The sequence below is a fragment of the Aptenodytes patagonicus genome, chromosome 15 (assembly GCF_965638725.1).
Source record: "Aptenodytes patagonicus chromosome 15, bAptPat1.pri.cur, whole genome shotgun sequence".
In the NCBI taxonomy this organism is placed as follows: Eukaryota; Metazoa; Chordata; class Aves; order Sphenisciformes; family Spheniscidae; genus Aptenodytes; species Aptenodytes patagonicus.
This window is the reverse complement of record NC_134963.1, coordinates 7150727-7167440: the sequence shown is the minus strand read 5'-3', so window position 1 is coordinate 7167440 and position 16714 is coordinate 7150727. Positions and strand designations below refer to the sequence as shown.

Sequence of the window (16714 nt, the reverse complement as noted above, 5' to 3'; positions counted from 1 at the left end):
CCAAAAAATAACCTTTATTGTTTTGGTTGTAAATATAAAAAAATGCATTGCACAATTTAACAGACCTACTGAAAAGTGCTACATATCAACAGCACAACAGAAGTTGTGTCATGCAACAGAACAGGAAACCTAGGCAAAGCAAGAGCACAACCTGAAGTCCTCATACCTCCAAGCTTTTTTTTTTTTGCCCTTTTTTTTTTTTTTAAACAAGAATGAACTCCATTCACTTAAAACACGTTTACATACAAGGTTAGAAGAAGAAAAAGAGCAATTTATTCATTGTATTGTTAATTAAAAGGCTTGCTCCTAACATTGATATCTTTTGATTCAAAGCCTTATTCATGTTGGAAAAGTTCAGATATAAAAGCAGTTCAGACAATGGCTAGAAAGTCATTCTATTGTATACCTAAGATGTGTTTCTTTTTAACTGAATCAAGTTTTATGGATCAATCTACAATTTGGTACTACTACTTCCGCTCTAACACAGTAAGTGAGCATGAAATCCAACCAAGGATGAAACAAAAGGAAACTTGAGCCCTGAACTGATGTTGTGGGAACAATATTGGGGCCCTATAAAAGAAAAAACCCCAAAACAAATGATGTCCTCTGAAACTCAAGTGTATAAAGGAGGAGTAATAGGAAAATTCCTGTTGCCTCACCTCATCAAAAAACCTCCTAAAAGTCATCAACAGTTGTCCATAGTTCTTCGAGATTGGTATGACTGAATCCCTAAAGCACCTAAAGCAGGTATCATCAGCCTTTTGATTTTGGGTGTTTTTCCATGCAATAAAAGGTGGAAAGGAACCAAAAAAGAAAGAAAGAATGAAAGAAAGAAAAAGGTCAAAATAGTTAACAACCCATTCTATTTTCAGCAGTATCTTCTAGTTGGCAACATCAAGGCAAGAATTATCCACTCCAGAAACAAAGTGAAATAGCTTTCAAATAATTTGTACTACAAAAGCATTATCTTACTGAATGTTTCTGCAGTGAGCTTCCCTCTCCTGCTCTCAAACTGTTCTTCAGGAGTTTTGGGCTTTAAAAGCAACCAAAGCAAAATTTACCTGCCCCTCTCACCCCTATCACACTTGCATACACACACTCTCAAGGGAATGTAAAAAAAACAAACCTGAAGGTACAAAGTAAAGGGATATTATTTTCCAATGCAATTTGACAGCCCTTTATCTTTTCAAGCCATTCCAGATTTAGAGATTTAAGCATTTGCATATTCACTGGGTTTCTGTCAAACTTTTGGTATGACAGTATGTACGTGTGTGCATTATGTGCGTGTGTACATGGGAGGGGAGGACGGTGAAGTCAGCAGGAAAGACGCAATTTTTTCCATACATACACACAATTTTTCACAACCTCAGTTTCAAAGGGACACAGTAATGCCATGCAGATAAAATACTCTTAAAACCCAGGGAAGCCCCACTTCGTCAATTCACTGAATTTTCCACATAGCACTGTATTAGGGGGAAGAATGTATGACTTAAGATAAATCAAATGCATACAGGACGCCAAGATCTAAGGCACAGATGGAAACATTCTAGTTAAGTCTCCCTTCAAGGAAGGCTTCCCGAGGGGTCTAGAAAAGCATGGAAGAACATGCCAATCAGGTCAAATGGTATTAATTAAGAATCCTTTGGTTTTGTCCAGAGATCAGACTGTCAAAATGAAGCATGCACTTGTCTCTGTTCCTACTACTCATTAATTCCTTCAATTCTAGTTTGCTCCTGAACTTTCACCACTTACTCCTCCTGCTAACAGGAAGCATCATACAAGCCTAATAACTACATCAGATAATGCACAAGCTCTCCAGAACTTGTGTTTGGGGTGGGGGCCATCTACAATATACTGATTAATAGAATTCAAGGTCAGAAGGAGCCACTAGACAATCTCAGTTTGACTTTGTGCATATCACAGGCCATAAATATTTTATCTAGCCACTCCCTTATTGAGTGAAATATGTTGGATTTGACTAAATATGACTTGTATTCAATTATATGGCGATTCTTTAAAAGTTTAGCACCAATTCACTGAAGACAGACGTGCATCATCTGTAATTCTGTGTAGAGTATAGGCACCGTGTGTTTTGCTTGCTTAAGTATACTTTGGTGACACTGATGAAATTAGACAGCTTAAATTAGGGGAGAAAGTGTTACCAATTTTTTTTTTTTTTTTTTTTTTTTTTAAAAGAAATATAGTATTTAGACTCCTCGATGGGTAAGAAAGACAGACTAAGGAGTTCAAATATAAACCAAAGTGGAAAACTATGCAGGAATTAATACATACATGGTCAGGTCAATCTCTTCTCATACCAATCCTCAGTACTTCTACTGTACAGATGTGAGACATAATACAGCTTTTTCCTCCTGTGTTTCCAAATGAAGTGAAATCACACCCCTCACAAGGTTGACTAATAAAAGAAAAGAATTCTGATTTGCAATAATACGGTGACAAAAATATACTGAATCACTGCTTCAAAGAGCAGCCACATAATTTCTGGTAATTGCACTACGTGGAAAGTATCTTTTCACTTTTACTTCCCTCCCTCCTACACTCTTGCCTAAGTAAGCAATCTTTGACTTAATTTTTTTCTCTTTACTAAGTTAAGATTTGCAGTCTTTTAATAGTGCCATGAGCTTGTTTCTCCACCACAAGTTAGTAAAATAAGCACTTTCCCTCCAATTGTAACCAACTCATGGTGCAATGAGCATGATGGTTTTTCCATCCACATCCAGATAAAAACTGCTAATGGACAAAATTTTTAGCAGTTCAGTCACACTACCCCTTCCTATTCCTTTAAGATCCCTTTCAGCTTCCAATCCATTCAGTGAGAACTGAGATGTTAGGATTTAAGCTTAGAAGTTGTCAGACTTCCCTGGGCTTTGAAGTATGCTTGTAGTGCACTTTGCTTGTTGAGACAAAACTCTAGTATCTTTGATACTAGTAATGGTAAAAATCAAGCACAACCACTGCCTGACAAGCAGGAGACCACACTGTGGAGGAGGCATTACAGAATCTGTTCACTTGAAAAGTACAGCAAATCCACAAGTGGGTCTGTTCTTGGACAATTTGCCTACTGATTTGCTTCTAGAAAACCGGATACATATTTTTAACATGCACATATGCATGTAGCTATCTCAGTGAGATAGCCCAGTAAAGAACGAACTTGAGGGATGCTCCCCAGCTAATCACAGTGTTAAATGACTTTACTGGAATCAAGTTCACAATCAATGATAAAAATGGGAGGATTTAAAGCACTGATTTAAAAAAGAATTCACACTTATTCAACATTTTTTATTCAGATGCATCCCAAAGAATATTGCTTAATTGATTACAACATTATCTACGAAAGACCTAGATATGGATCCCCCCTGAAAACCTACTCACTATTTAATTACTATGACAACCTTTATACACTATTTCAACAAACCATTCCTTAGCTGAGGCCTGGATTTTTGTTGGTTCTGTCACAGGGACACAGGCTTTCACATGTGCCACAAACTTCAAATGACCTGTCAGATCTACTGTAAAAAACAAAACAAAACCACCAAAAAAAAAAGAGCATCTCATTTACCTGCACAGCTACAGAAAGGCATGTTGGTATTTAGATCATGCCATTTTGTCTTTCCCTTCGGTTCCTTTCCCCCCCAGCCGTCCCCTTCAGCCCCCAACTCCTCAACTCACAGTACCTCTGCTCAGGGAGAGGGCCCTGTTCACACACAATGCGATGTGTGAGCAATGAAAGCCATTAGCTGCAAAATCTCAGGACAAAGAAGAAAGAAAAATACTCCCTGTGCTTAGTCCCACTCCCCAAGCCTATTGTTTCTTTTTAAACTTTGACCCACCAAGTGGAGAAGACTGGGGACAACTCAGAGAAAAACTACATCCCCTGAAGGAGAACCTACTGACCTCATTTAAGCATGTGCAATGCACAAATGTTTTAGCTGCTCCTCATTTCAGCACTGTGATAGCCTGCTAATCACCTCCAGGCAGCCTGCTTTCAAAACTAGAAGAAAACTACGTTACCCACAGTTTGCATAGCTCTCAAGAATCAGAATCAAGTAACGAGTAGAATTACAAGGGTCATAGGATCATTCCAGACTACGAACAATCAGCCGGAATGAACATCCCAGTGCTGTCTCAGGATGGACAGACTGTCACTGCTGTAACGAGACTAAGTTTATCTGCAGCAGAGCACAGTACTTGCTGAGACTGTCACAGAAAAATGTTATGCAGTATTTCGGGTTTTAAACATATTTTTATATGTTTTGTAATTCATGCTGAATACAGACCAAATTTAGCTAAGCCATTCAGGTTTTCCAGATAGAAGGCAAAAAGAACAAGCAAAAAAGATGAAGAAGCAAAGAACTGACTACAAGTCCATGTGATTTGATATAGTTTCTGAGATAACAAAAAAGCCAATTTCTTAACATTATAAACTCTTGTCTCTGAAGCGCTACTACTTTATCTATGGATGTGTTTGATATGCGCACATTTCATGAGGAAGGCAGCTGAACTGCGCAGAGTGCAAGAAAACAGTTCACAGATTAAATGGGTATGACATTCATGTATCTATCCTAATTGCAGAATCTGTGCAATCTAAACTGCTTTTTTGCACTTACTGCATAGCCTGCTACTCACTTGCAATGGCTATATCAGGAAAAATAATAAAAATCAGCTACTTTATTTGCTAGAAAATAAAGCATGTCTTGAAACTGATCATATGCAATGATACACTCATTAAAATAAAAATACACAAAACACAGCCTGAGATTTTAATTCTAGTATTTTTGCCATGAGTTGACATCACTGACGGATTTTCTTCTCCTTTGGTTTTTAATGTGATCCTGTTTAACAATTTTCACTATTCAAGTAAAACAAATGGAACTGAATACCAGAAAACAAAATAAAAAGCACATTTTGTTTCATGAAATCAAAAGTATATTTCCCCTTTAAGAGAACATTCCTTGGTGTACAAGATTTACACTTCAGAGAACTTAGTACTTGAAGCTGTTTCATAGAAATATGTTTGTTGCATATAGATGCATGCTGCATTGATGGAGATATATTGCTGCCTGCAGGACTCAAACCTGCTAAATTTACCTGAGCTTGGTGTTTTCTCACTTAACGGAGTACAGCACAGCACTGAAGAGGAATCAAAACGTTATGACAATGTTGCATCATACTTCCACATATTCTGAAGGCAGAGCCAGATGCCCTGAATGATGTCTCAGGTGATGGAGAGAATTCTTTCTAAAGTGCACCAACTGAAAGGAGACTCGCCAGGCTGCTAGACTGGCAGGTTCTCCACCCCTTGTATAAGCAACTCATTGTCTTTGGTTGTTAGGTTTCGCCAGCTGTTTTGTTCATCTTGTTAACTGCCTCAGCGGCTTGTTCTGGCAGGCACGATGGATCTGACAGAATTGAGGTGGTTGTACTTAGATGCCGAAGGGTGTTCAGCACCACTATAAAAAAAAGTCAAAAGTATCAAGAAAAGCCATTAGCCTGACTGTGAACAGATCCATGCAGCACAGTGTGCAGGTACTACAAGGCTGTTACGCACGACAGAATTACGGAAATACTTCTGCAAAACATGCATACCTCCACACACAGCGACAGCAATATCAGAGGTGTGCAAGAACTGTGCCCAGGGAACAAGGAATGGAGATTTAGGACGTTTAAAAAAACACCCCTATTTCTTCTACAAAAGAGAGTACCCACTTGGCAATCATAACTGTAAATGTAAACACTTGCTGAATTGCAAAGGGGAAAGGATCAAGCAATCATGCCCAAACAGAAGGTCATTCCAAAGCTGAATACAAATCTCAGAAGTCTTCCTTCATAGTGAGATAAATCACACTACCAAACTTACTCCAGCTAGAGCAGAGTATTTGAAATTTAAATGAAGCTTGAGACTGTTTAAATTCTGGTATCTATATTCAGCAATTTGGTTTTTTTTTTCTGTTCAGTGTTAAGCATGCAACCAAGTGCCTTCACAGGCAAAAGAGGTTGTTCTTTTTCCACTAAGATAAAAAGGAACTGGAAGTCATATTCAGCATCATGTGCTTGCTTTGTCATCCTCTGACTTTCAAGAAATAGTTTTGTATATGGTCTTACTTTCTATGATCTGGAATAACTGCTGGACAGAACTTCACTTACTTGGCCTCAGAATAGGAAGAGAACAGTGCTGATCCAACCAGGCCATTGCAGTTTGATTCAGATCCTTAAAGCTTGTTGTGGAAACCATCCCATTGAAGGACTCAAACAATGGCTTAATAATAATGCTGAACTGCAAATCATCAAACGTTAAGGGAGACAACAAAGGAGGAGTTCAAAACATTCTATGGGAAAGGCTACTACAGCTCAGTCTGCAGAGAAAACAGTGGACTTCTAAACGGACTTCAACTACTAGAGGGATTGCAACATTTCAAAAAATATCTTTTGAAATCTGTAGCACTAAGACAAAGGAAAAAATTGAACCTCAGCTCCTAGTGATACTTATTAGTTTTTGCAAAATTCCTGTACAACTGATCACCTGATCTCCTACAAACCAACTGCACGCTGTGGCACTGTTGCAAGTGCATAAGTATCTGAAACTTCTACATACATGTAATTCGTTCAACTTCTTCGTTGTCACTTTTTCATGAAAGCCACACTGATGCTTTCCTAGCAAAAGCATATAGAAGCTTTAGTGTAACCACACCACTTCCATAGCACACCACAGATGCATCCAAGGTAGGGTACCTGGATGGGTCTTGCCTGGCAATAGTAAGTCCAGCACAGGCCAACAGTGCAAGTATTCAGCCAATTTCTCAGGCAGATTTTTCAGCAAACACTCAAGTTCTCTGCTACTGCAGCTAAACAAAGACCTCAAAGTACATAAGCAGATTCTCAGAGATGATCAATGGCGTGGCAAGGATTCCCACACCAAGGACCAGACTTGCTGATCTGCATCTGTGTGGACCAGAACAGTAGCAAGCTGAGGACTGTCAAGCTTTTCTTTTGGCTCTCTATCATCACAGCTTGGAAGGACGGGCCTGGAGTTGGCAATAACCTTCCTGGCAGAAAAGGAGCAGACAGAATTCTTAGCCAGTAGTGTATTAAAACGTACAGACCACCACCACAAGCCTCAGTTGGTCCCAGCTCCCAGGCTTTCAGATGAGCTTTCCTGGAATGGTCACCATGTTTGAACTCAAAACAGCTTGTTGTAACATTGCCACGATAATTCACTAAGTAGATTCCAGCTTACGCGTACAATTATTTCAGAAGCTGGCTGGATGATAAAACTCATCTGAAGGCTCAGAATCTGTGGCTTTATGTTACCATGTTTCTCCAGATGGGATTTTCTGACTACAGTCAGCAGCATGTGAGAATGTGTCCCAAACCAATCTCAGCATTGTCATGCACCCCCATCTTTCTCACTGTGGCTGACAATCAAGATAGGTCTAACAATTGCCTGGAATACTTGAAGGGATTTGCTTCCCCTTACAGACTTTTACAGAGTGACTGGAAGAACAACATGGGTATTCTATTGATATTCTAATATTCAAGAGTATTCTATTCTCGGGTTATCTCTAGTAGCCCAGGACCAGATTACTCATTTCCCTCCTATATGCAACAGAATCTATGGTATTTTCATTTTTGTAATGAAACTGCCCTTCTCTCTCTTACAGTCATTCCATGAGGAGGAGATTTTTTTATTATTATTAGCACTCACCCCTGGACCTTGTCAACTTTTTACTGCAAGACATTCTGAAATATGTCAGCATGCGCTAAGGATTCAATCCAGCTGTTAGAACAACTGTTCCGTCACAGTTACATCCTGACTTGTAAAGGGAAGTTTGGGAACATTACTTTGCCTACCAACCTTCTCTTTCACCAACTACAAAAGCCTTTGTCTTTCCCCAAATACTACAAAACCCAGCTACCCAAAACTGCATCTTTATCCCTGATAACTTCTGCCACTTTCTAGAAGTGTCTCACTTCCAAATTCTGGAGCTATTTAACATCTTGGAGCAGCATAAAATAAACACACTATCCAATCAGAAAACACGTGCAGGATTGTCTTTAAATAACCATTTTCACTGATATATTGAAGACCCCTATTTTCATAATTCACTTCAAATTGTTCCAGACTTAATAGTGCTGTAGAATCCAGAGGTTCCACAGCTGCACCAGCTCTAAGTTATCAGAGGCTGCGTGAGATCTTGCTAAGAATCGTTTCCTAAAAGCATGCTAAAAGGAATAGTATCTTTCTAGGGCCAACATAAACCAGGAAACACCAAAGAAAGCATTTTCACATATCAAAGTATTAAAAATGCTATACTTCATGCATGCACAAGCATGCACATATATACTCATATTATCCAGGTAGAGGGAAATAAGCAGCACAGAACACAGACATAAAAAATATAGCTGTATGAACATACGAAGTTTAATGGGAAAAGGGAAGGTTAACACTACTGCTCATTGCTAACTACTAATATCCCTGAACTGATTCAAGCTAATAATGTTTGATCCAAACTAGTTAAGTCTATACAGCACAGCACAAATGCAGCTAACTTGGTTTCATTCAGTTTGTGTCCTGCTGCATTATCATTCGCTTACAAGCACAGCTGCTAGCATTGGAGAAGCAAAGAGAAACTAAGTTGATTAACTGTTGCAATGAAAGACAAACTAAAAACTAAAAAAGAAAAAAGGAAAAAAAAGAGAAAAAACCCGAAGAAAAACGTGCAAGTTTTTAAAACTGCCATTGCAACAGCTTCAGTAATTGTTTGTAATAATTTTTCTTCCCCTGAAATCTTTGCTATTCTCTGTTCAGTTTTTCCAAAAGACTGCAAGAGCTACAATTACAGAAGCAGTCCATTAAACGTTTCTTGCAGTATAATAACCCACCAAGAAAACCTTGCCTTTGTATTGCATTTTACTTTCAGGTTACCTCCCATACTTTAAGGTGAACAAGTTCTGCCTCACGACAGCTGGTAAGGCAAGGATTCATACCCACATACAGATGTGAATGAAAATTGACATGTTATTTAAATAACTTGGCTTAAAGTCACAGCATCAGAATCCAGAGTTCTTGTCTCTAAATATATTAGTACCAAACCTCAAGTTCAGCACGTTAATATAAAAGGATACAATCCAAAACTTCCAGTTCTGCAGGGTTCTGCTTCTCACATACTCATGAAACATCTTCCTCATGTGGTCAAATCTTTGCCGTGTTATGGGAACCCCGGTAGCAGGGAGCTGCTGTTGACAAGAACTGAAAAGAAGATGTTCTGAGGTCAGAATCCCCACCAGAAAGGATACACTTCTCTTCCAGACTAAATTACAGCAAGAGAAAAGTGTGTATCCCAGGATCCCTGACCAAGGTGGTTTCTCAGTGCATGACCCCCCCAGAATGTAATTGTTATAGCCAGGAATACATACTGTTTTCCCATCAATTTTGTCTATATTCATGCAGCAAAGCGATTTCTCAAGTTGCTACATACTTCTTATTACAAGCAACAAAACTGAAAACAAAGTAAAACATAGAACAAAGTAGTTTTTGGCATCCAATTAGAAAAAGGCACATTAGGAGTCAAGGAAAAATTTACAGTTACTCCTGAGCAATGTTACAGAACAAAATGCTACAGAGATTCTTAAGACACAGATCAATTTAAAATAAAACCAAACAGACATCATCATACTTTAAAAAAAAAAAAAAAAAATCTTGATTTGCTGGTAAGTCTAACACTTCTGCAGAGGGAAGAAAAACTACTGGGGTTCTCAACATGCTTTGCGATAGTACATAACTATCGTAAACCCACAGAAGAAACTGAGGCACCAGAAAGGTGAAGTGACTTATCAGAGTTATGTTCAGCCAGTAGCAAGCCCCTTGATTCCAAGTCCTGCGTCTTATGTACTCAATCATATTTCCCTATAAAATTGACTGCATTTGGAAGGAAAACTGCAGCAACGCCATCATGAAGAGTAAAAGTGTATGATCACCCAGTGAGCATAGCTTTAAAAAAAAAAACACTGTCACTGGCTTCTTCTCAGAATTATTCTAACTGACCTGATGCATCTTTTCTGATGCTGCCACTGCTATGCATTCATGCTCAGAGCTTGCTGAAAATCCACACGATTTGCTATCAATGCCCATCCCACAGCAACTATGCTTTTTGTCTGAAAGTTGGTAGCAACTCCACTTCTGTTCAATACCTATCTGTTGTTTGGCATGACATCTGAGGCAAATATTCCCTGTTGTTAGCCAAAGCAACATTCAAGCTGCTCTGCTTCATTACAGAAAGCTCCCCAAATCTCACATGATGGTAGCGTTTAGCTCCTCGATTTCTTCCCGAAGGCGCCTGGTTTCCTCTTGCATCTGTGTTCTTTCCTGCTGTAGTTTAGCGATATATTCTACTGTTTTCTGGAGCATGATTGCATGGCTGATCTAGACCAAACACAAACATAGAGCTCACTTTCTGGAACAAAGCTAGACAGATGAAGAGTTTGCCCCTAACCTGCTGTAACACCTAGAAAAGCACTTCAGCACCTTTTCTTAAGTTTCCTTCACTGTGTGCAAAAGCACACAGATAGGCAGAGCGAAACACTTAAGATAATACGCAACTCTTCATTTATCTGACTCCTGTTTGCACACTAGTACAGAGAAATGTGGTTGCGGTGGTTGTTTTCTTCCACAAATTACATTTTTGCTACTTTTTTGAAAGAAGTATTTTAATAATTTAAAATGTTTTATTTCATTACCTATCTTCTTAAAAATATTTACAATTTTTACTGAAGTACTGAAGGATGTGCTACATCTGCTGATAGATTTATAGTGCCGTTAGAAGCATTGTTTGAAGTTGACAGCATAGATTATTTAGTTTGGGAAACCTGAAGTTATTAAACAGAAGCTAACAGGGTCTAGCTATCACCAAAGGAGACAGAAACAATGTCACAAAACTTTTTTAAAATACCCTTCAGTTTTGAGGAACGAATTAAAAATCTGTACTTGAGAAATAAAATAATCAGACTTTTTACTAAAGCTGAGTTTTCAAAACTGATTACCTTTCAAATAGGCTATTCAAATCAGGAATTGAAATTCTGACAACTTATGGCCTAAATGTATAAAACTATAAAAATTATGTAAACAAATCAACATGCTGCACAATAAGGTTTTGTATTTTCCATGTTTCAAAAGGTACTGGTATGTAAAGGACATTTAGAATTTTGTTGTGCAGACAAGTCTGTGTTTCAATTATCTTGATTTCAATTTAGTGAACTAAGTTAACTAGTGTAGCCAGAATGTGTTCTTAATTTGGACAAAGTCATTTGACAATAAGTAGTCAGGTGGGAATTTTTTTCTCTGTAAATCTATGCACAAAAGACAGGCGATGGGACAAAAAAGCCCTGAGAACATCTGCAAGGCTGTGGGCACAAGGCCAAATTCTTAAAGGCAGCTGGGTGATACTAGATGTAAAGAGTCCTAGAAGGATTTTTCAAAATCATCTGAACTGGCCAGGCTCCTGACTCCTCCTGGGGGGTAGAGATCTCACTGCTGTAGGAAGTTTTAGACATTTCACTGGACTTTTTTGTTCTTCCTTTGGCTCACTGACATGTTTCAACTGTATTTGCAGGCACACAAGGTTGCTCCGTCATGCTCTCAGATGGCCAAACACAGCACAGCTATGGTTAGCATGGCACGAAGCCTAAGCTAACAAGCTGTGCCTATCGGTGGGTATATTAGCTCAGGCCAAATGTCAAGGTATATTAAGCCAGGCCCAGCATTGTACTAACAGCATCTACCTGGCTTCTGGCTAGCTCATGGTTCAGGCAGAATAAGCTTACGATACTGGCTGGATCATAGCTTTTTCAAGTCCAGCTATGGGGACCAGAACCCATCCAGAATGGGTATAAAAAGCCAGTATGTCAGAAGAAAGGTGACATAACAGTAAATGCAAAGTCATCTTACGCTGCAAACATGACAAAAATCTTCATTACTGGGGTCCCAAGAGCAAGGATTGCAAAGATCAGTTTTTCTTCTTTCCCTGTTGGCTTTAAAGCTGCAGCATCTCATCAGACAAGACTTGTTCAATGTTTGAAGCTGCATCAGAAGAACAATGTCTAAAAGATGAAGCGCTTTCATACATTCTCTTGACTATAAGTCATGGATTTATCACCCTTCCCTTTCCAAATCCCTCAGTTCAAGTATCTTCACTGACTGACTGGCATTCTCAGTCAACAGTGAAGAGATTAAATTTATTAACAAGCCTTTTTAGAATGGCTCTTTCTTATATTCCATATTAAACTGTTAGTGTTGCCAAGTTACTTACCGACTTGGAGTTGGCTGAAACCAAGCTGTTCAGAGTACTGAAACCAATCTTGATATTAAACCTTCGTTTTTGTTCTGAAATATGCTTCATTCTTCGATTCTGCATAAATAAAATTAGCTCAGTCTATGCTGTTCTCCTTTACCGTTCTACTGCTATGAGTGTTTCAGCTATTCAAATTCACAGTGTCATTTTTGTTGAACTGTGACATTCAGTCTTCCCAGTCAAAGCCACATGACTATAAATTTGCAAACAATGATTGAAGTTATTAAAAAGAAGTGTCCGGTGTATTAAATTCAATTCCAAACCTTGTAAGGTTTTCTTCCTAAAGTAAAAATTCCTATTTAAGACCGCTACACAATTTCCTTTTCTGAAGTCAAATTCCAACTGTTGAGCATGTAATTAGTTAGGATCTTGTTGAAGCCTTTAAGTTTAAAGCAGTCCATATAATTTATTCCTAATACATATATAATGTATACTGATGTAAATAGGCAGTCTGACAAAAATAAAGAAAAAAGAATCCACAACTCTCGCCTACCCTGAGGATAAAGGCTTTGTCAGGAATTAACATTTTCATTTGTAGCATTAAAAACTTAGAAGTTGTTTCCACCAAAATCCCTGAAAGAAAATAAAGAGTTTGCACTTTGAGAATGTATTCTTGGCAAAGCCAGGCTTTCTGATGGCAGCTCACCATCAGCCCATTTTATAATGGAGGAAAACAGCGTAATAAAGCGGTGAAGTGGTTGCCCAAAACCACAGATAATGCAGGTTCAAGAGCAGAACTGAGACTTCCAGCGCCCTCTATGCTTTGCCAAACTGAAAAAACAATGTTACCCAGCAATACAGAACTGTTTACTCTAACAGTGCAGAGGAACAAAAGAACATACATCTAGAGACTGGCAAACATCACTGTTTCTCTTGTCTTACAAAGGAGTTACTGACAGTACACACCCAAAGCAATTCCTGTCAAAGCAGGTGAGTTTAAATGGCTACAAAGCCTATCTCATTACAGTGCCCTTACTTTTAAGAACACTCCTCCATCTAGTGGCCACTTTCCCACCATTGGCCAGTCCTAACAATTTGTTCCTTTGTTAACTTGCTCTCTAGCAGCAAGAACAGGCTGCAACTACTGATTGTGAGCATTTATGCCAAGCAAAGAACTGCAAATTTTTACGAGTAACTTGCAGCATGCTCAGCAAGTGGCAGTTCTGATTCTCCTCTGCAGCAGAGCTAGAATTGAGTGCAATCACAGGCTGCGAGTGTTTAAACTTACCTTTCTGCCCTTGGAGTAATCAAGCTGACATCAACTCATAGGGTATACAAAGACAGAGAAGCCAAAAAGAGTCTGGCACTTGGAAAACGGTTAAGTATCACTGCCTTTTACAATAGAATGAATGAGAGGGTTAGAGCTGATTTTCCTGCATTGGCTGGTTTTTGTGGAGAAGCTTCTCATACCATCACAGAAAGTGTTCTGACAAGGTCAGCTTGTGTATGAGGTACAGCCAGCTTTCAGATGCTATCTCTAGACCGCCGAGTTCTTACCCCAGTAATTCTCGAAGGGTTTTACAGCTGTAACTTGTAGAGTCTGTGGAGCTGCTTCTCTGTGGAGCAGCATAGCATCACTGGAGACATGTAAGTAACTCAGCAGGTCAAGAACTCCCTCTCCAGCGATGGCCAGAGCCCTGCAGACCTGAAGATCCCCAACAGAACAATGGCAAAAAGCCATGGTTTAGAAAACTAAGCCTGAAACCTTTGACCAAGTAAACTGAGACCTGTCATAACACTCCTGTGAACCACAGTAGGAACTGCTGTCATGACCATAAGGACCTGCAGAGGTACAGTTAAGCCTGGCCCCTCTGGTGACACAACCCTGAGGAGCAGAGCAGATTATTAAAGTCTGAAATTTTAAATTGAACAGAGCAGCACAGATGCAGTGCAAGCTAAGCCTAAGGCACAAATATACTCCGTGGTTCCTGAAGCACAACTTGTTTTCTAGTCCATGCTCAGACATGAGGGCAGAAAAGTAGCTACAAAGGCAAAGAAGAAAAGCACCTCAAAGGAAAGGACACACACCTTAAATGCAGCCATATTAGGGTCAGTGGCAGGTTTTCCTGAGCAGCTGTTCTGGGGAGACTGTGGACTGGGGCTCTGCTCAGAGGTGCAGGGGGAAGCTTGGCCTGAATTCTGACAGTCTCGGCCTTCATAAAGGAAGAAAGACAAGTCTCATTAACAAACAACTTTCTGTAGCAAATGTAACTGCTGAGAAGTTTCTATTCAGAATTGAACTGAAATGAAAGTCGGCAACCAAATTATACTCATTGATGCAGCAACCACATGCTAGAAAATGTCAAGATTGCTGGGAAAGCTTAGTATTTCATGGCACAAGGCTAATACATCCCAAGTAGTGATATGTAAATACTCCTCACACACACACATTTCAGCAAAGCCATGTTGAACCTGTAGGCTGCAATTCCATCGGCCGGCTAAACTCCCCCATTTGAGGCTCTAATGGCCTGGGACACGACGGTAACACTTACAAGCCATTTACCAGCAAAACCAGCACATGTCTCTAAAACCGGCCCAGATAGCGCTCTATCAACACGCATGCAAAAGGAGTCTTTGCACTTACCTGCTGTTAACAAGGATTGTGTCTGAGATCCTCCAATCAAAATTATAGTTATGATACTGAACAACAAACCTATTCAGCACTTTCTACACAGATGCCTTTCAAACGGGTTTAATTTCTTGGTGACTATGACAGTACATCCTTTCAGAAAGGAGCCACTTACAGGAAGCACAAAATCACAGTTTGTGGGAACGCTGCACAGTAGTTTAAGACAAAAATTGCAAACAACTGGATGCAACCAAAGCTGCAGGGTAGAAGGGCCTAAAAAAGCTTTTCCTTCAAAAATTATCCAGGAATCCTCAAGGCCCATTTACACCCTAACCAATGGAAACACACTTACATGTGTAGGGGAGAGAGAATGCTTACAGCTTTCTAACTTACTAGGTGTAGGTGAGGGAACTTGTGAACTGCTACTGTGGGAAGGGATTTGCTCTCTTTTCACCAACACATCCTGGACTACGCTAGGAGAGAAGAGATGTGAGGCTGTGGACTGGGTTTGTTGACTACTTGGTGCTTGCTGTGCTGGACCAACCAGAATGTTAATATGGAACTCCGTCACCCCGGGAGCCTGGGAACAGCATAGAAATAGCACAGAGAAAAACAGAGAGAAAGAAAAAGAGAGCAGGAAGGGGGGGATGGGGGCAGAGGGAGAGAAGGGATTGGGGGGGGGAGGGGAGAGAGAAAGAGAGAGAGAGAGAGTTGTTACCTTGCCTTTCACTAAAAGTAGCAAATTAATACATGATTAACAATCTGATGACATGAAACAAGGGCTAACATATAAGGAATTGGCAGGCACTGAAGTCAAACTTCTGGCAGGAGACCAGTATCCTTTCATAACTTAAAGCAGTATTACAACACATCAACAGCATAATATACTAAAAACTATTTCACCTTCCTGCATACAACATATTGGGAAACCCACTCATATACTCAAGGCATGCTTTCCAATATGTAAATGGAAAGCTGAGCATCCTGGGTTCCTTCTAGCTTCTGCACGATTAATAAAAAGCACAAACCATCCCCATTCATAGTACTGTGTATACATGCCTCTTTGTAATCTTACTGTTGTGTGAGACAGAGTCTGTGAAGACTAGATAGTGTTTCCATAAAGCATAAAGCAGCTACATTAAAAATAAGCAAGCATAAAGCTGAATGCACAAATGTATATGCTGGGTAACAGGTGAGATTTAGTGGACTAGTTACCCTCCTGAGCACATTACGGCTCTAACTACTTGCAAATAACAGGCCTAAAAAACAAATATTTTTTTTTCTTCTCCTTACTCTGACAATTCCAGCTGGTGCAATTGCAACATCAGACTGAGTCGTGGCTGGCGTCAAAATCCCCTCTCTTTTTAAAGGTGCTGGAGTTACAATCACAGCTCTGGACTGTCCCTGAAAGGCAGCTGAAGAACACAAGTTAGAATAGTTAATGAGACAAAAAAAAAAGCTGAAGATTATTTTGTATGAAATAATTTGTCATTGAACAGGGGAATGGATTAATGGGCACCTATCTGGTACTATTTCATTGCAATACAAAGTGCCACCAGTTTTCTGATAATCTCAATCCCATGAATTCAGTACAAAGGACTCTTAACACACCAGTTATTTCTGAGGCTTCTAGCATCACTGTCACTCTTTCAAGATGAATTTACAGAGGTACCTAGTAAATCAGGGAGGTGCAAAGTGTCTTCATTCTATCAGAGCTGGATTTCACAGAAGGAAGATCACCTTCACCTCTCCTCTCCCATCCATACTTCTTGGATCTCAG

The 16714-nt window shown here is 39.5% G+C and overlaps 1 protein-coding gene across 1 annotated transcript in view; it reads right to left on the bottom strand.

The window, feature by feature from the left end:
• Positions 1 to 16714, bottom strand: part of MLXIP (MLX interacting protein) — a 56125-nt gene continuing 39411 nt past the window's right edge. Inside the window, exons 10-17 of the mRNA XM_076353290.1 lie at positions 16228 to 16349; positions 15328 to 15514; positions 14394 to 14518; positions 12324 to 12422; positions 10314 to 10441; positions 9145 to 9268; positions 6166 to 6295; positions 1 to 5471 (exon numbers count right to left, since the gene is read on the bottom strand). Of these exons, the coding sequence (XP_076209405.1) occupies positions 5350 to 5471; positions 6166 to 6295; positions 9145 to 9268; positions 10314 to 10441; positions 12324 to 12422; positions 14394 to 14518; positions 15328 to 15514; positions 16228 to 16349 (1037 nt within the window). The 3' untranslated portion in view covers positions 1 to 5349. The remainder of the gene's footprint in view (positions 5472 to 6165; positions 6296 to 9144; positions 9269 to 10313; positions 10442 to 12323; positions 12423 to 14393; positions 14519 to 15327; positions 15515 to 16227; positions 16350 to 16714) is intronic.